The sequence below is a fragment of the Hippocampus comes genome, unplaced genomic scaffold, assembly GCF_001891065.2.
Source record: "Hippocampus comes isolate QL1 unplaced genomic scaffold, H_comes_QL1_v1.1 scaffold282, whole genome shotgun sequence".
NCBI classification, from domain to species: Eukaryota; Metazoa; Chordata; class Actinopteri; order Syngnathiformes; family Syngnathidae; genus Hippocampus; species Hippocampus comes.
In genome coordinates this window covers 265,733-289,071 of record NW_017806073.1, presented here as the reverse complement: position 1 = coordinate 289,071, position 23,339 = coordinate 265,733, and the positions used below count along the sequence as shown (strand labels likewise).

Genomic DNA, 23,339 nt, shown 5'->3' with positions numbered 1-23,339 from the left:
CCCAAACTAGATGAGTGGTTGCAACAGATCCCGGGAACAACATCGGACATCTCAGTCCAGAAATGTGCAGTGCTGGGAACAGCAAGGATACTGCGCAGAACCCTCAAGCTTCCTGGCCTCTGGTAGAAGACCCGAGCTGAATGGGGGATGGACACCACCCGAGGGGTGAGACGAGGATTTTTATATATATATATATATACACACACACACACACACGCACACACACAGGTATATACACATATATACGTATCGGGCGACCCGGTAGCGAGTGGTTAGCACGTTGACTTTACAGTGCAGAGGTACCGGCCTCCCTGTGTGGAGTTTGCATGTTTTCCCGGTGCTTGCGTGGGTTTTCTCCGGGTCCTCCGGCATTCCAAAAACATGCACGGCAGGCTGATTGAACACTCCAAAAAAATTGTCCCTAGGTGTGAGTGTGGGCGTGAATGTTTGTTCTTTTCTGTGTGCCCTGCGATTGGCTGGCAACCGGTTCAGGGTGTCCCCCGCCTACTGCCCGAAGACAGCTGGGATAGGCTCCAGCACCTTCCGCGACCCTAGTGAGGATCAAGCAGTTTGAAAAATGAATGAATGAATGAATATATACATAAATACATATATTGGGTATATAAATGTCATGACATATGACAGGGGTGGCCAACCCGCGACTTGCGAGCCGCATGCGGCTCTTTGGCTGGTTCAATGCGGCTCCCGGGCTTTCACACGAAAAGCGTCGAAAACGCCTCGGCAGTGGCGATGCCATTCAAACAAGGCAAGGCGCTAACCACACAGAACGTACCACGTCAGCCTAATGTCACTCCCGTTACTTGATTGACATAGAGGGCAACCAATTAGATCAGGGGTCCCCAACCTTTTTTGCGCCACGGACCGGTTTATGTCAGACAATATTTTCAGGGACCGGCATTTAAGGTGTGGCGGAAATAATACAACAAAATAATATGGAATGACACCTCAAGTGTGTGGTTTATGTCCAGTCTACTTCGTAATTTTGTTTTAGTCGCTGTTGCTGCAGAAACTCCCCACCTCACACAGGTAGGATGTCGGAAATAGCAACAGTGCTATTGTGGCGATCTCAGAGTATTCAGACATAACTTTGATCCAGTTGTTTCGAACGTAACTTTTAAGGCCGCCGTCATTTGCGATCTCCAAGCAGCTTTTTTACTCATTTTGCGGGCTTCAGCATTTTGTTTTTGAGCGTCGTCGGTCACGTGACCGAGAAGTGTGGCTTGACGTGTGTCAAGCGTGACACAGACGGATGTAACGGAGAATCCGGTAATTTTTCAAAATAAAACATCTTTCGTATTCCGAAATAAATAAAACGGAAATAAGGCAAGTTCTTTCTGTGCGGCCCGGTACCAAATGCAAATGCCCTGCGGACCGGTATCGGTCCGCGGACCAGCGGTTGGGGACCCCTGAACTAGATGACTGCATCACCGCTCATGCGCAAACAACGGCGCTAAGCTCGTCAGCGAATTACTCAGATTTTAAGGCAGGGGTGCCCAATACGTCGATCAGAATCGACCGGGAGCCAGCGAACTGGTCCCAAGTCGACCGCAAGGGGTGGGAGGAGGTAATGGGTGGGAAAAAAAGATTTATTTGTTTGTATCTTTAGCTTTCATTCATTTTCGGCCCGTTCCGACTGTTGGTCATCGTCGCGTGCGTGCATATATGCGCGAGTGCACTGGTGGGCATCCGCGTGAGTGCATGCGTGCAAGCGCGCATGTGTGTGTGTGTGTGTCTGTGTGTGTGTGTGTGTGTGTGCGTATGCTTGCACGTGCGCGATCGGGTCGTTCGTGAGAAGTTGGTCGCTTCAAAAGTCGATCTTTGGCAAAAAAAAGTGTGTGTGTGTGTGTGTGAGAGCGCGTGCGTGTGTGTGTGTGCGCGTGTGTGTGCACGCGCGCGAGGAAGGGTATGATGAGGCTCTTTGCAGTAAAATTGGACCCCCATTTCTTTAGCCACATGTTAAGTATTGCAACAATATCTATCACCCGAATCGCACCTGTATTGCATAACACATGTGTTTCCAATGTTGTGCAGCCCTACTTTGTGGTTTGGTTCTGAGATAAATCTTTTGTGACACTATTCCTGGAACTTTGCTAACACACCTCATATACCATATTTGGTGTGTACTTTTATGATTACATTCTCTGAGAAGTAAAAAAGTAACTTCTTTGGCAATGTCTGCATTGGAGTTTCTTGTGATCTGAGAAATTGTCTTTTTCCTAATTCTTTCTTGCCGGTGATCCCTAGACTTGTAGTACTGGGTTGTAGAACTATTGTCACACAATCTTAGCAGTGACTTAAGCCCCGTTCACACGGCAACGTTTGGTCCGACGCTGCGCCGAAGCAGATCCAGTCGAGCATTCACACGTGCACATTTGCTCCGACGTAGCTCCACTAAAGTGCTGATACCAGACCAGATTTGATCCACCTCAGGGAGGTGGTTTAAAAATTTGCTCCAGAGCAAATGCTCGTTTGCGACGCTATGCCGGAACAAATGTGCACGTGTGAATGCAGCTGGGTTAAATTTGCTCCATAGCAAATGCTCGCTTGCGGGGGAGTAGCCTCGCTACGCTCGCTACCAGATGCACGGAATCCGACCCCGGTCGACAGTGACGAGGGGGCCGTACCCCCGTTCCCGGTAAAAGTAAGTGTCGGTTATTTAAGCGGTGAAGACAGCGCTCACGATCAAGGTGAGAATCGAGAAAGCAGTGACGTCAGCCGAGCCCCATTTGCAGGCCCGAGCCGGAAGCAAACCCGACATTTCATATTTTATTTGTGAGTATTTTTGGGAGAAAAAAACACAAGATTTCTTACAGTTAAAATAATCTACATATTTTTATGAACATGATCAATGCATTTGCACAACGAAATAACGCTGAAATACAGAATAAGAGGCCAGACAAAAAAAGAGAAATCTCGATGCGCATTTGCTTAATTACGCAGAGAAATCCTGCGGCTTACTAGGCTTTAAATAATAATATTATTAAATAATTCAAATCAAATAAATAGGTAAAGATATCTGAAATTATTTCTACAGGATTGTTTAAACGAAATTAACATACGTGCGCACTGCGTCTGGCCGGCTGCGGATGCGCTCCTGTTTAGCAGTTAAATAGCAATTAAATCACAGCGCATTCTCTGTTTTATCCAAATTGTTTGTTTTAAAACAAGTATTCCTTAGTTTACTATCCGCACATTGTTTTAGTATACATTTTTTAAAACATATATTGTGGCAGTCATAAGGAGCACACACGATTGACTGTAAACACGTCTTTATTCCACGACTGCGACATCTATTCTGAACAAGGACAGAAGAGTGTCCGCCATAATATTTATTAAAAGAAAAATAAATAAAAGTCCGTGAGAGAGAAGCCCGACCCGAACCTGTTTTACTTCCGCATTCCTGTCATTTTGGTCCGCAGCAGAAACTGCACGTGTGACCTCAAGTGGAGTTGCTCCGACGCTGCGCCGGAGCTGTCACGCTCAGCGGCTTTGCACGTGTGACCGCTCCACAAAATTTGCTCCGGTGTAAAATATATCGCAACAAAATATTTCGGTGCAGTGTCGGACCAAATGTGTGCCGTGTGAACAGGGCTATATTCATTCATTCCGTTTTTCCTGGCCCAGGTGACAATACTTGCCTGGTATTTCCTTTGAATTCATTTCCTTTTGTCTCTGTTGCATCATGCAACACAGCCTCCTCCCTTACAAAATTTGAAAGTGTGTGTGATCCCTCAAGCATTGGAGCTTTGATTGCTCAGTGGGTGTTTCTTTGTATGTCTACAGTGTTGAATCATTGTCTGTGTATCCATTTGTGGTGATTGTGGTCTAAAATCGAACCTAACCCAATGTTTACAGCTCATTAATATTGCATGTTAGTTGAATATAAATGATGTCACTCAAACATTTGAAATGGCTTTACTTTTGTTTCATGTCTTTCATCTGCTATTTTCTGGAAAATTAAAGGGGAGCTCTGATGGCCCGTTTCGAGGTATTGATGGGGAAACAGCAATATTGTGAAGTTTCATAAATATCTGGTGTTTCCACTTTTCTATCGAGTCTTGTATTCGCCAAAACAGCACACCCACAATCCCCGTGGTTAATTATCATACAAGGCATCATGTTAGGAATGCATGCGATTCACCAGTTTCTGTTGAATCGCATGCCAGGTTGTTTTGTTGTCTACTGGCATACCTAATGCTTGGGGCTGGTTTATTAACGATATAACCGCTGTATCCCAAATCCATTCAAATGGATTATGTGTATTTGTGCTGAAAAAACACGTCATAGAAAGTCCAAAAAAGGTAACATTCAATTTAATCATGATGGTAAATGAAGTGCCCTTTTTTTATTGCTTTCTCTCCACTATAGATCAGTGTTTTTCAAACTTTTTTGAGCTAAGGCACACTTCTTTCATTGAAAAAATCTCGCGGCACACCACTAGCTGAAAATATGAAAAAAACCCGCTTACTTTAACAATTACCGTGTTATATTGTTACTATAACCTTTTTTAACATTGAAGAATGACGTTATAACAGCTTGAATTGGAATCAAATGAACACAAAGAAAGAAGTATTTTCTCATCTTTCATATTGATTGTTTCACCGTCATCCTGCATTCATGCGTCACGAATTCGCTTGTCCCTCGGCTAAACACAAGGCAATTGGCTAGCTGTTGCTGCTCCCTAGCGGTATGGGAGGGTACTACACGATTACTTTCTGGGCGATAGACCGCACAGGCATATAAATTGGATATTTTCCCGCGGCACACCACAGGGTTTGAAAAACACTGTTATAGATTGTTCAAACTGCTTTGCCAAGCCTCAAACTCAATTTTTGGAAAATATATCGCACATACCTGTGTGCTAATGACAACATAGCATTTACGTTTATGTGTATTTCTGTTTTCACCCCGGGTGTGAGTGGCCAAACTCCCTTTGTCTGCCACTGTAACGGTGAGGAAAGTAATGATGTAACAAAAAGCAAAAGCGTTGATTAACTTTTTGTATCTGTGTGTGTGTGTGTGTGTGTGTGTGTGTGTGTGTGTGTGTGTGTGTGTGTGTGTGTGTGTGTGTGTGTGTGTGTGTGTGATGTAAATCGAATGTCGAAATACTCATTTGGTGTTGGTTTTTAACGGCCAGTTCCCTGCGAAATATTGTTGTTTTTTGCTTGTTATTGAGACATCCATGCGCTTTGCATTCCGCCATGATGGCTTTTTCATCGGCCAAAATACTGTCCGATTAACTACTCAGCCAATATCCAAGTGCGCTTTTCAACGACACTACGTCACGGCTCTGCTCCCAGCCAAGACAGAGCAAGTACAGTATGTTTGTGTGTGTTTGCTGCCAGGGCGTCTCGTACAGAAACGCCCCCTGAATTTGCTTTAATACAGCCTGTGGTCATCTTTTATCCAGCCCACAGCCTCTGGCATAAAATTAATAATATCCGGCCCGTAGCCCTGTTGACCAGCATAGAAAATACACCACTATTTTTCCATCTTTTTCAAGCCAAGGCACATTTCTTTCATTGAAAAAAATCCCGCGGCACACCACTACCTGAAAATGTGAAAAAAGCGTATTTTAACAATTAAGTGTTATATTGTTTCAATAAGCGTTTTGTTTTTTTTAACATTGAAAAATGACGCTATATTATAACACATTGAATAGGAATCAAATCAACATCAATCCAATATTTGGTGCATTCATTCTAATGGCAAGTAAAATATAGTCAATTAGAACTTTAAATTGCTCAGGGTCGGATTTTTTTCTGTGTGACAGCCGGTTCTTTTTCTCCTGGTCGTTTGCGCTCTCCCGCAATATTGTGCCAATCCCTTTTCCCATCTTGAGTCTTTGTATAATTCCATCATTCAAATGACTTTTCTGCTGAATGCGTCACTGGAGGTAGTCCAGCTTCCATTTAGTCCATATTTTTCGCTCACAACTTTAGCTTTGCAAAACCTTTTGCAAAGCAGACCTTTCTCACCGAAAAAGAAAACATCTCACCCAGTTTCACTGCTTGTTCTTCTATTTGCACATACGGCAACAACCATTCCAACTTAAAAGAAACGCAGTTCATTCTTGTTTTGGTTTGGGGAGTCGACGTATCACATTCACTGACCGGTCGTTTCGCCACGATAAGGCATTAGCATCACTTATCACCGCTGCACTGTTATTGTTATGGAGCAGAGAACATGCGCAAGTACTGTCAATGCCGTAATTGGCTGCATAGCGTCATTGCATCGTATCGTGTGATTAGCTGGACACCTGTCACTCACTAAATTACACAGCAAATTGATAGATAGAGGAAGAAAAAGTTATATATCTAATTCATTTGCAGTGCGTTCACTGCGCTGGATAGATTTTCTTGTGCGCTGAGAGTGTGCGACCAGTGCGCAGTTGTGCAGCTTAGAGGGAACATTGGTGCCGTTGCATCTCCAATGTCAGGCGATAGACCGCACAGGCATACTATATTGGATAATTTCCCACGGCACACCTGACAATGTACCCTGTGCCGCGGCACACTGCACAGGGTTTGACAAACACTGAAATACACGATAATGCAATGTCATATTTACGCACTGTGGGTAGCAGCACTTTGTCCAGCTCCATGACCCTTGCGTAACAGTTTCTGGGGAAAAAAATAAACAAAAACAAAAAAAAAGTAAAGTTGACTGCTTGGGCTGACAATTCAAGGAAAGGTGGAGATTGGACTATTTTTCCACTGAAGTTGTGAAGGTGGTTCTGTTTGGCAACAACAGGTGGCTCTGTAGGGCTCCTCCTACAGAGCCATCTGTTGGTGACAAACAGATCAATCGTGACAGAAGTAAGAACAAACGGTGCCTGCCTCATTTGCAAGTAGACTGTGCCTGTTCTTGAAGAGTTCAATGTTAAGAGATATTTCCAAACAAGACATGCTAACACCGAGGACATTACAGTGAACGAAAGCAGCAATAAATTTAAGCTGCTGGAAGCCAGTTTAATGTCTTTCGGCAATTTCCTTTCTATGGATTCAAACCCCCCATAAAATTCCCCATCACTTCCAACTCTCACAATGTACAGATCATTTTGCTTTACTCGTTTCTACAGCTGATCATGGTTCATGTCAAACACATTTGAGTTTGTTTCACTTTTGTGCTATAGTATGCACACCCCGTCCCCTAATTCCCCTTTTCAAAATATAAAAACTTAATTATGATCTAAAGTACCAGTATTAGCACACTTTCGGTTTTCAGAATAATTTGATGTGTCTGAAATCAATTTGCAGTATCTGTCACATTCATTGTCTGATGATCAGACTAGGATTATCTACTATATAATGCTCAATTTACAAGAAGTCTGTCTCGTTTAGACCTGCTCCGTCTTCATCTTTATGGGAGGGATTGTCAATTCTCGGGTGAGGTAGCCACAATCACACATTTATATGAATATGATGGATTTTGAAACTCTAAATATTAATATTTTGTGGTCTTATATTATAAGACTTTTATTATAAGACTACAATTTATATTTATAAGATAAATCCATTTGCCTGTAGTGAATGTACAATCCGGATGCCCAGTGGCACCATCGCATCTCTTCAAGGACTGCCCTGGGAATCTAATTTCTGGGTTTGGAGACGACACTTATGATTGATGGGGGAGCGATTAAGTGTGGGCTGTGATGTGTTGGTCATGTCCAGTACAGTATAAATTTTAATAGTGGGAGCAATACAATTGTCATAAATTGTGTTGCTTGCATTTAAAAACAGTTCATATGTTAACATTTGTTATGTGTACCAGATTGTAGTGAAGCACTGTGAAGCTGGAGTGCAGGGTTACCTCAACCAGAAGCTGTAAATATTTCATGTCACCATTGAGCTTCTCCGACAGTGTCCTTTGCCTCGACATTCTTTCCTGTGATGCATCCAGGTCTTGATCTGCCGTAACTACATGGGAAACATGGATATGAATGAGATTGACCACTTCATGCCATTCCTAATTAAGCGGGAAGAAGAGGCAGAGATGACTCCACTCATCACCCACGGCTCCTCACACTTTCTTTGGATCAAACATAACAACCTTTACTGTATCCGAGTGTGCTTTGTGGTTGTGCATTGTGTCTCCATTTTTTTTTTTTTTTAATGGGGAAAATACTGTTAAGAAATGCTCCTAGCCAGCATCTGGGCCTCATTTTAGTTTCACAACATATTGCAGCAGCTGCAAAAAAAAAATAGCATCACAACACCATTCTGTGTTATGCACTGCAAGGTGCATGTTTTTGAACATTCAAACCAGTGTTCCATGTTCTTCATATATAATGGAATTTTGGTTGCAAGTGCTATTCCCAATCAGACTACTGAGCCAATGTAGTTCCCCGTGGCCATATTCTCATTTGCTGTATGTGTCAAATCCAGTCAGCCATCCATATTCTGCATTTTTCTCGACAAGTGCAACGATTTCTTAACAGATTTTTTTTTCAGTGGTGGCCATGACCAAAAAGAATGCCAATGCTGCCCTGCTGTATTCCTTCCTTTATAAAATTGTCCAGGTGTGTATCTTTTTGTCTTCCTATCATCCTTTGGTTAATGCGGCCTTTGTCGACAATTTGTCATTGAGCATCTCAGTCAGACTGGTTCTATTATTTCTTCAGTACGACTGTCTAACATTTTGTTTGATGTCCCATTGGATAACAATACATTAAGTAGCTTGGTGTTTGTTCGCATCAAAACAATAAATTATTAAAGCAGAGTGGGCTTTCTTTGAATGCCTTTAGATATGTATTTCATGACCACTTTGGAGGAAAAAAAACTCGCAATGCATTCATAAATGTTTCAAGAAATCTCCCCTGAATACATCATCTTGATCAAAATACCTTTTCGGCAGTGTATGGTACTTCAAATGTGTGTTTATTAATTCAGCAAATATTGTATTGCTCAAACATTTTTCCATTTTACCCGTGTTTGTTTTTTGGGGAGTTCTCTCAGAATACTGTGTTCCCTACTAAGAAGTTACGAATGAAGTATAAATAACACTTTTACCGCTACTTACAATTAATAACCTCCCTGTTTGTCCCTCTTCCCTGTCTCTCAGTAGTTGTAAACTAGATGCTTTCATTTATAATCTAGAACTATTTGATGATGATTTTGTTAAGGATAATTAGAATGCGATTGGCTGGCAACCGGTTCAGGGTGTACCCCGGCTACTACCCAAAGACATTTGGGATGAGGTCCAGCTTGCCCGTGATCCTCATGAGGATAGAAAATGGATGGATGGATGGATAATGAGAATGTGTAGGATGAGACCACGTTTAGGCCAGAGCGAATTCTACAGGAAGCATTTTGTCATTATTTACTGTAATGACTAATTACTCTTTGCATTTCAACGTTTGTGAAGCATATAAACTGGATGCTTGAAAACAAAACAAACAATTTTGATAATGAAAAACTAAAAGGAGCAAACACATTTGAGGAAGGTTTAGTTGGTTAACCCTATTCAGATATCCGGCATTGTAATGTGGAGTACATCACTTGCTTGCAAAAACATGAGATATGCATATCTTAAGTTTTTAGCATAACATGTTGAAATACAAATGTGTGCAATTACTTTTACCATTTTTTTGTAGGGAAACTGACTTCTTTTATATTGGTGTAGGTGTTTCAGGAGTACTTTAAGGAGCTGGAGGAGGAGAGTATTCGTGACAACTTCGTGACAGTGTATGAGCTGATGGACGAAGTCATGGATTTTGGATTCCCACAAACAACTGACAGCAAGATTCTCCAAGAGTAAGAAACCGTATTTTAATCACGGTACCTTTTTTTTTCACAACAACAGGAGTGGAAATATGCATTCTGAAGTTAAATGTGACAAAATCTTGTCTGTCTGCTCTCTTGTATTTTAAGATGTTTACTGTAAAGCCCACCATACTTTTTTATGTAAGACAATAATATCAATTGATTCGGTTGTAATCTCCTGAGTTGTGTCTCATCTGTGTGATTCTATTGAGCTCCCCTAATTCTATTCAGCCTTTTGGTGCTTATTGTTTTGTGAATGCTGCTTTCCCGGGCGTGTCCTTTTTTGCCTTTGTTGCAACGTCCTGTGCATGTTTTATTAGTAATCTCAGGCGGGGGAAAAAAAGGACTTATTTGGATCCTGCCTTTGTGCTGCTTGTCTGCATTTGAGTACACCACATGACACAGCCGGCTAAACAGTTGGTTCCCTTTAATTAAAGAAAAAAACCCCACAATAGCCACTTGAATAGCTTGACATTGATAAAAGCAATAATACACACAAAGCTTCTGTGTGGATTTATTAGAAGGACATAAAACAAAACTGTCGTTCTGAAGTCACATCAGCTCTAAATTGAACCGGCGACTAAGGCAAAAGTGTCATTCAAGGAAACGTACATGCAGTACAAATCACCAAATACCAAAGCAGCCACAAACGTCAGTGACTCTTTAGCTGCAAAGTTGACCATTTCTAGACCCTTTTGGAAAAAAAACAGACAAAGAATGAAGTGGCCCTCTGGCCCCTGCAGACAGCAGAATCATTATTTCAACTATATCACCCAGCCCTACCAATCAATCAATTTGATATAGGCCTATGTCAACTTTTATAGATTGATAGAAAGCCCACATATTTCGGTATTTGTTATCAATAACATTTAATGGATCAACTGAATTTTGTTCTGTTTGAGACTCGTAGGTTCCTGTTTATGATCCTATTTGTTTGAACCACAAAGGCGGAGTCTACTAGAAACAATAATACAAGTATTTTTTTTTTCACTTGCCTGTTACATGGCATGTCTAATCCAAGTGATTAGCCGTTTTCGCTTATAGCCTGCACACATGCGCACTGACACAATTAATCCGGTTCCACATTTTGCACTCGTGATCGCTGCTAGTTAAATTATATGTCCACTAACGTGGCAAAGTGCACAATCAGACTTGGATATTGCAGCCATCCATTATCCGAGCCACTTATCCGAACAAAGGTCACTGGAGCCTATCCTAGCCGTCTTCAGGCAGTAGGCGGGGTACACCCTGAACTGGTTGCCAGCCAATCGCAGGGCACACTTGGACAAACAAACAACATTCACAGTCACAACTTGAAACAATTTAGTATTCAAATAACATGCCTTGCATGTTTTTGGAATGTGGGAGCAAACCGGAGTACCCGGAGAAAAGCCACGCAGCCATGGGGAGAACATGAATGCTCCACACAGGAAGGCCGGGGCTGGATTTGAACCCACGACCTCTGCACTGTGAGGCGGATGCGCTAACCAGTCGACCTCCATGCCGCCTAGAGTTGGATAATTACATATTCAATTTACCGGTATTCAGAAACGATTTACCATGATGCGTATCACATGGACTTCTGCCTTGTGCGCGCAGTCAGAGTTGAAGCGCTTTTGCTATATTATCCACCCCCACATCCCATGTACCATCCAGACCATTAAAACTCGCACCTGCACTAGTGCATGACCGGAGGAAATTTTTACAAGCCCACACTGATAAGTTTGGAGCATTTGCGAGCATTAATGGTGCAGTCTTAAGCACAGTTTCAAGCACTGTACTGGAAAATCATGTTCTGGTCTGTTCCCGTGGACTTAAACTATACCAACCAAATTCTATGATTAAAGTTAACGTTGACTCCCATCCCAGAGCGATACTCTGGGATGGCCGAAAATCTCGCAATCGATCATGTGCACAATCACATCTATATGTGAAGTACTAGTTATGAGCGCTACAGTTCAGAATTCATGGAACTATCAGCAATTTTACTGCGTCACACACAAGTCACAGTAACGATTTTATTTTAACAAAGCGCAGCTTAAATTTAATGTCACAGTTAAATAAGACACACATTCCTTGAAGTGTGGTTCATCCAAATGTATAACTTAGATACGATATTCAGAGGAAATTTGACAGAAAATAGTGTGTTTGAGCTTCAGAGGGTCTGTTGATTATTTTTCATTGTGTGACCTACTGTATAACTAATGACTTAAGCTACAACAAATAATGGAGCTTTTATCTAGGGACTGAAATGAACTGAGCCACACAGGCAGTGACTGTGCCACTCAAGCATGCTGTGTTTATACTCTTAACAGTGTTGTTTCTGTTTTCCCTTGCTCAGAGAGGCAGTTCTGTCCCACTATAGAATTAGTATTTTCGCCACAGTTAGCCTACGGTACCAGCAACGTGTTTCACTTTCAATTCACAGTGCACTCCTCCACCACCACACCTAACATTGCCCAGGCAATTTCTAGCAGTTGTTTCAAGGTTGGAGTTGTGGTGTCTTCTACATACATTTTTGTATCAGATGATACTTTAATGATATGTTTAACATGCTGTAGGGCGAATGAAAAATTCAGATATGAACTGAGGCGGTACTTAAGTCGAAAGGCCAAAGCGACAACCACATGGACATCACTGTGGCAATGTGGCACGCAGTTTGCATTTATACTTGCGTGCAATCAACACACGTTGTTTTGAAAATGTGTTGCAGTTTCACTCCAAGTCAGAGGGTATCGCTAAGGCTGGTATTGAATAGGACACCACAGGGTGGAGTTTCCACTTCATTTTATGGGTAATTCTGGTCGCCATTTTTACATCGCAGAACAAGGAATAAAGCAACAACAATGGAGGTTGTGCCTACTCGAACAAAGGCTCGATGATGCATTTAATTGTATCGGGAAACCGATCAAGAAGGCAATGACGGTGGTATGTGCGTTGGCTTCTTTACACCTGTAGATACCATCTACACAGCCGGCAAACCTAGCTTGCAGCAATGAGCTGTGTGGTGCCGATCCTCTCCTGCGTGGTGACAAATACATTATCCTTAAAGTGGCCTTGTGTATTGAGGAACAGCATGTGACGAGAGATGATGTGCGCAGCAACGATGTGCGCAGCAACGATTTCTGACCATTTGTTGCAGACCGGTCACACCGGTGCTGCAAGCTGAACTGAGTTGACCTAGGGCTTCTTCATACTCACAGTGTAGCTCACGATGACTGCAGCAATGCCGTGCACAGTTTGCTTCATACTTGCAAGCCACTCCAAGTCGGAGGCCATCGCTATGGCTGGTATTGACTAGGACACCACAGGTTGGCCAATTCTGGTCGATGTTTTTACTTTCAGGAACAAGAAACTACGAAACAACAAAGGAGACCGGGGCTGTGTCCGAATATCCTCCCACACCACATGTGACACGATAATAGTAGTCCCCTCATTTTGTCTGGCGACAGCCGACTCATTCTTTGTTCCTCATCGCAAATCATGTGACCACTCTACCTGTCATGACGCACTGGCACATTAAGATCTCTAACTATGTACTGTTACTAAAATATATTTAAAATGTATTTTATTTCCTTTCTTGTACATATTTTCAATTACCGTATTTTCCGGATTATAAATCACTCCGGAGTATACGGTACGTCGCACCAGCCATAAAATGCATAACAAAGAAGAAAAAACATATAGGTCGCACGGGAGAATAAGTCGCATTTTGGGGGGAAATTTATTTGATAAAATCCAACACCAAGAACATACATGTAAGCTTGAAAGGCAAAACAAAAATAAAATAGAGAACAGAAGGCTGAATAAGTGTATGATATACTAATGTAACATGATGCATAAACAACAAACTGAGAATTCTTTTGAGAAATGCACATACTTATGTATGGCAAATGTCAATATCAATCTGTGATGTGTACCGAAGCGACTGTACCACACACTGGGTGATGTGACCGAACACCTGAAAAGTATTTCACAATATAAAATCTAAAAGTATCTCCTTATTGGTCGATATCAATATTTTTTGTGGCTGTATATTTTTTTACTATCGAAAAATAAGGACCTCGAGAAAAAAGGCTGAATTTGGGTAATTTTATTTTAACTTATACTATACTAATACTAATAAGAGGTCAACACAGCTGTGGAAAAAAAATAAATAAATTAGCGCTAACTTAACACGGGACCAGGAAGCGCACCTTGACCTGCATCAAGTGCTGTCGTACTGTAGACGGATGGAACAGAGAATCTGGTAATTTTTCAAAATAAAACATCTTTCAGATTCCGAAATGAATAAAACGGAAGTAATGTGAGTTATTTATTCATTCTGTGCGGCCCCGTACCATTGACACATGGACCGATATTGTTCCGCGGCCCGGGGGTTGGGGACCACTAAGGGCCTCTTGACTGGTGTCAACTGTCTCCGCAACTAATCGCTGTACAGCTTGCCAATTTTTTTCAGTATTTCTAAAAACTGTCAGTTGTATGTAAGGAAACATGTATATATTTGGTTTCTTTTTTTAATTCTTGGGCCCGAAAAAAAGTTTAATCTTTGCAAAATATGATTGCGATTGTTCAGTTCAGTTGTTTTTGGCTGCATCGCTCGGTGTGTGGCACGTTTTACATGTCTTCCTAGAACATGAGTTTCCCTCATTTCGCAGTTAATTTATTCAGACTCAGCCCCCTATTCCTTCTCTTGTGCATACAAACATACCAGCACAAACAACCTCTGTCTGCAGTATACTTTACAGTTCCTGACCTTTTCATGCACCTACTCAAAGAAGAAAAAACACCCCCATATCATTTCCCTTACATCATAACATCATCATATCTGGTGACAGTAAATACGTCAAGGTGTGTGTGGGATGTGCATATGAACATTGATCTGTGTGTCTCAGCTTGTGATGTTCATCTGTCAGTCGACTGCCAAGCCCATTGAGAGATCTTCATTAGCATTTCTAAACAACATTTGGGAACAAACGCAACAAAACCACTTCTCCAAACAGGCTTGTTCACTATATGCCTTTGATCTCTCAGAACTCCGAAGGTTTCGTTGGCGTCAACACACAAACAAAATGTCCATGTTGGATGAACTGAACCAAAAGATACAGAAACTAGTTTTTGGAACAACCGCTTCCAGTAAATGATGGCGTGATTCTGGCGACGGAGAGCGAGAGGTGGAAGAGGAAGCGACAAAAGTGGAAAGAGACACACCAAGGTTTGACTTGGTGTGGTTAAATCTTTATAGAATAACAGATTTGGAGGCATTTCATCTGAATTATGCAGTCAGTTATGGACCATCAGGGCCAGAAAGACATTCTGTGCTCAACTCACTATCAGAAGCATTGACCTGCTTTACATCTTCAATTGTAATATTTGACACATTAAATTGTATTAATTTATTGAGAACAATTTATTGTGATTATTTTTAGCATTCTTTTGCACTGCTTCCAGTACATACGTGTCGGATTTCTTTTTTTTTTTTTTTAAATCATCAGATTTCATCATTTCTGTGCCACCATGTCAATCTAATCTGCCTACGGATTTAAGACTCAGTAGTGCTGGTGATGTAGTTTACAGGTCCTCTCCGGTGGTTTGAATATTATTTCTTTATTTACTTATTTTATATCTCTGGACTTTGAAAAAACAAACAAACAAAAAAAAAACAAACAAAAAAATCTCCCCAAATCAGACCAAATCATTTGATGATTTTATATCATTAAAGTAATGATCGACGGACTGTCAACCAAAAAAAGCAACTTACCTTTGCTGTTACGAGACAAGTATCCAGCCAACATGCTTCCCCCATACGGACACAAAGAAATTATAAGACTCCAGGCTTGTGACAGCATCAAAAGGCTTCCCTCTTTGCAATCAAGTAATTCACGATATTGTGATAGCTCACTTCGGGAAACAAACTGGATTCATTTGACCAATCTGACTTTGAACGTTGAAAGAGGTGGCATTTTCTCGTCATCTTTCTCTCCAGTCAAGTTCAGTTTTTCTACATATTGACTTTGAACGGCCGGATCCAATGTGTCAATGTAATGGACAGGTGTTCAAATAGTGACCTTTTTCACGAAACTCAGCATAAGTAGACCGTTGACCGATAATGCTAACAATGGATAAGGCGTATCTTCATGTTTTTCTATTGCGTGCATGCTCTCAAATATGGTGCCAGAAACCAAGCCTTTTTTAAATTTTTTCGAGTTGGGCCACAAAGGTTGGAAAGTGAACATACACTTATATTCTTTCACTAAATTCACAGGACATCCTTTAACTGTGTGGTTCTTCAGTTGATGAACTCCCAGGCTCCATCAGATTGGCTCTGTCACACAGTGAAAATATGCATTTTAATGTTGCAAAAGTGACATCCTGCAGTGAGGACGACAGGGCCATAGAAATGACAACTCTGTACACAGAGCAAGCAACTGGTTACTGCACATCCTGTTGTTAAATTATTCAATTAAACTGCTTAAAAATGCAAAGGGGTTCCTGGTTGCCCCAAATAATGTTTTTAAAATAAGATCTTTATTTATTGGTCTCCCATTGGGATTTTTGTTTGTCACTTGATTTTAGTGACTGAAACAAATGCATGAAATGCAACAACAATGGTTTAATGCTAATCACTACACTGCATTTAATTACACCAGTAATCTGCATACAATTCAAATTAGTTTGAGTCGAAATAATATTAACATAAATTTATAGATAGCTTCTTGATAGTCTAATGCATGTTGCAATGAAAATAGATGTGAGTACAATAGTAATAGAATAGAATTGCTGTTTTTAATTCACCTCATATTAAGCCTTGTTTGTTAATGTGGAAAACAAATGCCATTTGTCCCCAAGAAGAGATTACATTGTTGTGACAGGTTTCTGTGCTGGATTACTGACTGATTACAAACCAGCATCATAGACTTTCTTTTGTTTCTTTTAGGTACATTACCCAGGAGGGTCATAAACTCGAGATTGGGGCTGTTCGACCTCCTGCCACTGTCACCAATGCTGTGTCTTGGAGGTCAGAGGGCATCAAGTACAGGAAGAATGAGGTCTTTATGGATGTTATTGAGTCAGTAAATCTTTTGGTGAGGACACACTTTTTTTATGTTCTGAAAATGTCCTTTGTGATGAAAAGAATTTAAATTTGAGAATTCTCTCTTCAATGTCAAATGATCTAGCTAAGTAGCTAGCTTCTGTGTCCATCTATGTACTGTGTGTGAGGTGTTGCCTTCAGGAACAGTTCAAAAACAGCTATTGTTTCACATGGCCTTCAGTCCATCCATCCATCTTTCTATCCATCCATCGATGTCTGCAGCATGGCGCACATGTGGCGAGCATGTCTACCTCACAGTTCTTGTGTTTGGGATTTGAATTGGTGGTGCTCGGGCTTCCCCCAGCATTCCAAAACCATGCATATTAAACAACCAAAGGACAGCAAGGACCAGACAAACATAAAAATATTTATCTGATAGGTTTGTGTTTGTTTGAATTTTTTTTTAGAAATGTATTTGGTGTGCAGTAATCAAGTGACATTTCTTTAATATTATGATACTTAGGTTATGTTTATAGTTTAGTTTATTTGGGCATAGTACATTCCAGGTAATGCTTTTACATACAGTATTCAGTACTAGGGAATAAAAGCCCAAAAGGAGTAGGCTGAAGCAGAAGCTTTTACATGCCTACCCCACCACACATAATGCAGTAAGTACATCATTTGTATCAATTCTTTCCCTCAAGAACTGCATATGAACATGAAAGACAAAAATATCACATGCAGTAGAAATAAAAATAAGATCGGGAGAAACCCTGGAGCTTGGGCTTGGCAATTTTTCAACATCACCACGTGATAGATACCTGATCAATATGAATAGAAATTACAGCCAATATAAAATCAGGACATTAGATTTGACCCTAAATTACACGCACCGAAGAGTAAATTTGGATCACAAAAGCTTCTTTTACTATCAGTGAGGATAAGCAGATTGGGTACTGGATGGTATTTTTCCTCTTGATAGTTAGTATAGTTAGATAGATAGTTAAATTGTTTTTCTTATAAAGTTTTTTTTTAATTGATATATTGAGTGTGAACACCGTACTTTTTGCACTATAAGGCTCTTCTGATTATAAGGCGCACCTTCAATGAATGGCCTATTTTAAAACTGTTTTCATTTATAGGGCACACTCATTATAAGGGGCATAAAATAGAAGCTACAATATTGGCTGCGGTTGCACTATGCATCCACTAGATCAGGGGTGTCAAACTCATTTTTGTCGCGGGCCACATTGTGGTTACGGTTTCCCTTGGAGGGCCATTATGAATTTGGGGAAACCTTATACACATACACAAACACAAATGGCATTACGAAACAATAAACAAAAGACAAAAGTTATGAAGAAAAGTTTTTGTATTATCTTTGTTTCATAATGGCTACGCAGAGCTCACAAAGTAGTTGTCTGTTTGTTTGAGTGGGTGCTGGCGAATGCACATGTCAATTGGTGTCGGGCAGAACCCTTTACGTTACAATTGGTTCCTGCTAATAATCACCACTAGATGGCATAGCAACTCTAACAGGGAAACAATTCAATGGGGAAAATAAAGAGATTGTAACGCTTTACATAAGGCGCATCGGATAAGAGGGCCCACTGTCGGCTTTTGAGAAAATGTAATGCTTTTAGGTGCGCCTTGTACTGCGGAAAATACACATACTTGTCTCTGTGTGCCCCACGATTGGCTGGCGCCCATTTCAGGGTGTATTTGAATTTGTCACTTCAGTAACAAGAGGAATTGACTCCCCTCTGATATATTATTTTTGAATACACTGGCCAGTCTTCTCCAGTTTATCACAGTAAAATGGAAAAGGTGTCTGTAAAAATCATAAAAAAGGCTTTTCGTATTTGGTGGTTTTAACAAACATTTTTTGTCTTTTCTCCCTTTTTGTGTGTTATAAAATATTGATTGGAGCATTCTGTTGTCACTGTGTGAATGAAACTTTTTTTTAACTAATGTATATTTCCTTTTCTGGTTTTCTTACAGGTGAATGCCACTGGCAGTGTCCTGCGAAGTGAAATAGTGGGCTGCATTAAGCTTAAAGTGATCCTTTCAGGGATGCCTGAACTCAGACTGGGCCTCAATGATAAAGTGCTGTTTGAAATTACAGGCAGTAAGTAACAGTGCGTCAGTGTCACTATCTTCAGGCATTTGTATATGTTCGACGGATGTATGAGGTCAGTAGTACTCAATGATTGTCAACCAGAATCTTCAGTAGTTTGTCTTCGCTTTAGGTCAGTGGTCCCCAACCACCGGTCCATGGACCAGTACTGGGCCACGGCCCATTTGGGAAAGGGCCGCACAAAGACGGACCTGCGAGCTGTGAGCAAATTTACTCCATCAGATGGGGCAGAAATGTGCGCGACTGTAGCCAATCAGAGTCCCCCTTCTAACATTGGATTGAAAGTTGAAAGAAACATAATTCGCTTTATGTGCAGCTGGTGGGCAGCCATGACTTCTGAAGATGAAATTATTTTCATTCATTCATTTTCCGATCCGCTTATCCTCACAAGGGTCGCGGTGGGTGCTGGAGCCTATCCCAGCTGTCTTCGGGCAGTAGGCGGGGGACACCCTGAACTGGTTGTCAGCCAATTGCAGGGCACACAGAGACAAACAACCATACGCGCTCACACTCACACCTAGGGACAATTTCGAGAGGTCAATCAGCCTGCCATGCATGTTTTTGGAATGTGGGTGGAAACCGGAGTACCCGGAGAAAACCCACACCGCCCCGGGGAGAACATGCAAACTCCACACATGGAGGCCGGAGCTGGAATTGAACTCTGCACTGTGAGGTCGACACGCTAACAACTGGACCACCGGGCCGCCTATGAAACTTTTAAATACTCTATATTTGTTGTCAGTACCAGTGCTTTAAAAGTGGCAATTTAAAAGCAATGAAAAAAATGGTTGGCAGTCCACGGACAGCATGTACCTGTCTCAACTGGTCTGTGACACAAAAAAGGTTGGGGACCAATGCTTTACGTAATGGATGATGTAGTGGGGTATATCTGACGAGCCCAGGAGAGGCAGTGTAAATGCCGCCGGACATTGGAATTATTTAAAGTACTCCGGAGTAGTTCTGGAATTCTGGCCTTTTTAAAGCTTGTGTAGGTGTTCGACCAACCACCTGGCATCAGCCCTGCAGAAAGTTAAAGGTCTGTATCATCACGATGAACTGTCTCCTCCACTGTGTTTTGCAATAGACTAGATGTCTAAAAATAATGAATTAATAAATAATTGGAAAAAATGGTCACATAGAAACACTGACAATATACAACAAGCAGAATGTTGATGGAAATGTGTGTTTTCCCTGTAAGGAGTGTTGCAGAACCCATTCACAATTTCCATCATTTAACACTGCCCCCTTCTGGATAAGATCTGCAAAGACAGGAAGCTGAGTCATTTACTGTAATTCCTTTGTTGAAATACTAGCGCTTATAGTACACAAGAGTCAAATGAGTACTTTGATAATGATCACAGAAAGCAAGTTATTTAACTGCCATTCAGCCAGGTCTTCACAAAATTTTACATAAAATCTATAACTTGGACTCCAGGGCAACTTAAATCCTGGAGGGGGGCCACCATTCTTCATAAGTGCTGCTTGGTGGGCCAAATTGGACCACACAATTCCTAACCAGATGTAGGACAGAAGTGTCATTTTAAATATGGATGAAAAATATGTACTATGTGCAAAATACATGCTCTCAACATATTTATTTTTTCCTAACCCATTTTGCACGTATAGAAGATCAACTCTCCTCACACAAGTAAAAAGGGTTTGAAGCACACAACAAAACAGCCACATACTGTGATTCCCCACCCCATGCAAAAGGCTCTGGGCAGAAATATTACCATTCAAAGACAACACAAAACTAATAAAGCAACTATTTTGGTGCATTTTTCACAAAAGTCAACTCACTCAAAATTGTAATATTAATTAGGTTCATTGTTTGTCTTGCATTTCATTCCAAATCTGTTTAAAAAAATTATTCGGACTACCCAGGTAATTTAAGGCGCGGTGTCAGAACAAACCAAGCCATCTCTGCCAACCAGTGGTGAATGGTGATATTATGACATAAAACTACAGTTGACCGCTGCATACTTGCCGTTCGGCACCTGCAGATTTTGCATCTGATATAAAATACGTTTTCAATATTTAAAAAAATATATATTTGGGATATTTGATAATTTTCCATTCCAGTGGAAAACATACAATGAATGTTTGTCACTGTTTTTTTTTTTTTTTTTTGGTTTTGTTTTGCTTTTTGATCAAGGGCCACTCTGAGTGTGGCCATGGGCCGAATGTGGCGCATGAGCTGCCAGTTCCTGTTGTTCACATTTATTTATGTGTTAGATTTATGATAATAATAATAAGAAGAAGAATATATAATATATTTTAAGGGATAACAAACAGTCAGCATGAGCAGATATGCAGTATAATTAACCCCAACCGCTAACAGTCAACTATCCTTAGAAAATAACTTTGCTGCTGTGAATTGGGAATTTCTCCATTGCGAGACTAATAAAGGTTTTCTTATCTTATGTCACGTTACGCACGAAGCAGGAAAAGAACCGCTTTGTGCGTAACAGAAAAAGGTGAGAATAAGTGGATCACCGAAATAGCAGACACTGACAAAGGACTCTGTCTCAAAAATAATATTTATTATCAACGAAAAACTCCGCCTAATGGGAGAACAGAAAACGCTGGTAATTAATGAGAACCAGGAAATAAAGAAAAAACGCGACAACAGAAAGCGCTTGCAAAAAACGGCAAGGAAGAATATGTAGACAAATACTGGGTAAAGCACGTACTTAAAAATAGTCTTCAATAGGACTACAAAATGTAACAATCAGCGATAGTGTACGAGTACGTTTGAATCAATGGGCAACAGCAGTGGCACAGCGTGCAATACTCCGGCAATGTGTTGAAACCGGGGTGCTTGAATATAGCAGGAGAGATAATTGGCAAATAGGCAGCAGGTGTGCAGACAGCAGAATGAACGCCTGCCACCTGCTGCCCAATACGGAACATGACATCTTATCTTAAAACACAGTTATTTGTTTTATTGTAGTTTTTTTCTATAGAAGATCAACTCTCCTCACACAAGTAAAAAGGGTTTGAAGCACACAACAAAACAGCCACATACTGTGATTCCCCACCCCATGCAAAAGGCTCTGGGCAGAAATATTACCATTCAAAGACAACACAAAACTAATAAAGCAACTATTTTGGTGCATTTTTCACAAAAGTCAACTCACTCAAAATTGTAATATTAATTAGGTTCATTGTTTGTCTTGCATTTCATTCCAAATCTGTTTAAAAAAATTATTCGGACTACCCAGGTAATTTAAGGCGCGGTGTCAGAACAAACCAAGCCATCTCTGCCAACCAGTGGTGAATGGTGATATTATGACATAAAACTACAGTTGACCGCTGCATACTTGCCGTTCGGCACCTGCAGATTTTGCATCTGATATAAAATACGTTTTCAATATTTAAAAAAATATATATTTGGGATATTTGATAATTTTCCATTCCAGTGGAAAACATACAATGAATGTTTGTCACTGTTTTTTTTTTTTTTTTTTGGTTTTGTTTTGCTTTTTGATCAAGGGCCACTCTGAGTGTGGCCATGGGCCGAATGTGGCGCATGAGCTGCCAGTTCCTGTTGTTCACATTTATTTATGTGTTAGATTTATGATAATAATAATAAGAAGAAGAATATATAATATATTTTAAGGGATAACAAACAGTCAGCATGAGCAGATATGCAGTATAATTAACCCCAACCGCTAACAGTCAACTATCCTTAGAAAATAACTTTGCTGCTGTGAATTGGGAATTTCTCCATTGCGAGACTAATAAAGGTTTTCTTATCTTATGTCACGTTACGCACGAAGCAGGAAAAGAACCGCTTTGTGCGTAACAGAAAAAGGTGAGAATAAGTGGATCACCGAAATAGCAGACACTGACAAAGGACTCTGTCTCAAAAATAATATTTATTATTAACGAAAAACTCCGCCTAATGGAAAAACAGAAAGCGCTGGTAATTAATGAGAACCAGGAAATAAAGAAAAACGCGACAACAGAAAGCGCTTGCAAAAAACGGCAAGGAAGAATATGCAGACAAATATTGGGTACAGCACGTACTTAAAAATAGTCTTCAATAGGACTACAAAATGTAACAATCAGCGATAGTGTACGAGTACGTTCGAATAAATGGGCAACAGCAGTGGCACGGCGTGCAATACTCCGGCAATGTGTTGAAACCGGAGTGCTTAGATATAGCAGGAGAGATAATTGGCAAATAGGCAGCAGGTGTGCAGACAGCAGAATGAACGCCTGCCACCTGCTGCCCAATACGGAACATGACATCTTATCTTAAAACACAGTTATTTGTTTTATTGTAGTTTTTTTCTGGCTACTTTGATGCGTTTCATGTGTCTGTATTGAAAACATAAGACCAGCTGAGAATAAAGCAGAACCACAAGGGACACTGTCG

The 23,339-nt window shown here is 40.8% G+C and overlaps 1 protein-coding gene across 2 annotated transcripts in view; it reads left to right on the top strand.

The window, feature by feature from the left end:
* Nucleotides 1-23,339, top strand: part of ap1m3 (adaptor related protein complex 1 subunit mu 3) — a 43,230-nt gene that overhangs the window by 10,189 nt on the left and 9,702 nt on the right. For both annotated transcript variants that reach the window (XM_019894388.1, XM_019894387.1), the window contains exons 2-6: nt 7,924-8,080; nt 8,475-8,542; nt 9,646-9,776; nt 16,723-16,870; nt 18,820-18,946. In XM_019894388.1, the coding sequence (XP_019749947.1) occupies nt 7,924-8,080; nt 8,475-8,542; nt 9,646-9,776; nt 16,723-16,870; nt 18,820-18,946 (631 nt within the window). The remainder of the gene's footprint in view (nt 1-7,923; nt 8,081-8,474; nt 8,543-9,645; nt 9,777-16,722; nt 16,871-18,819; nt 18,947-23,339) is intronic.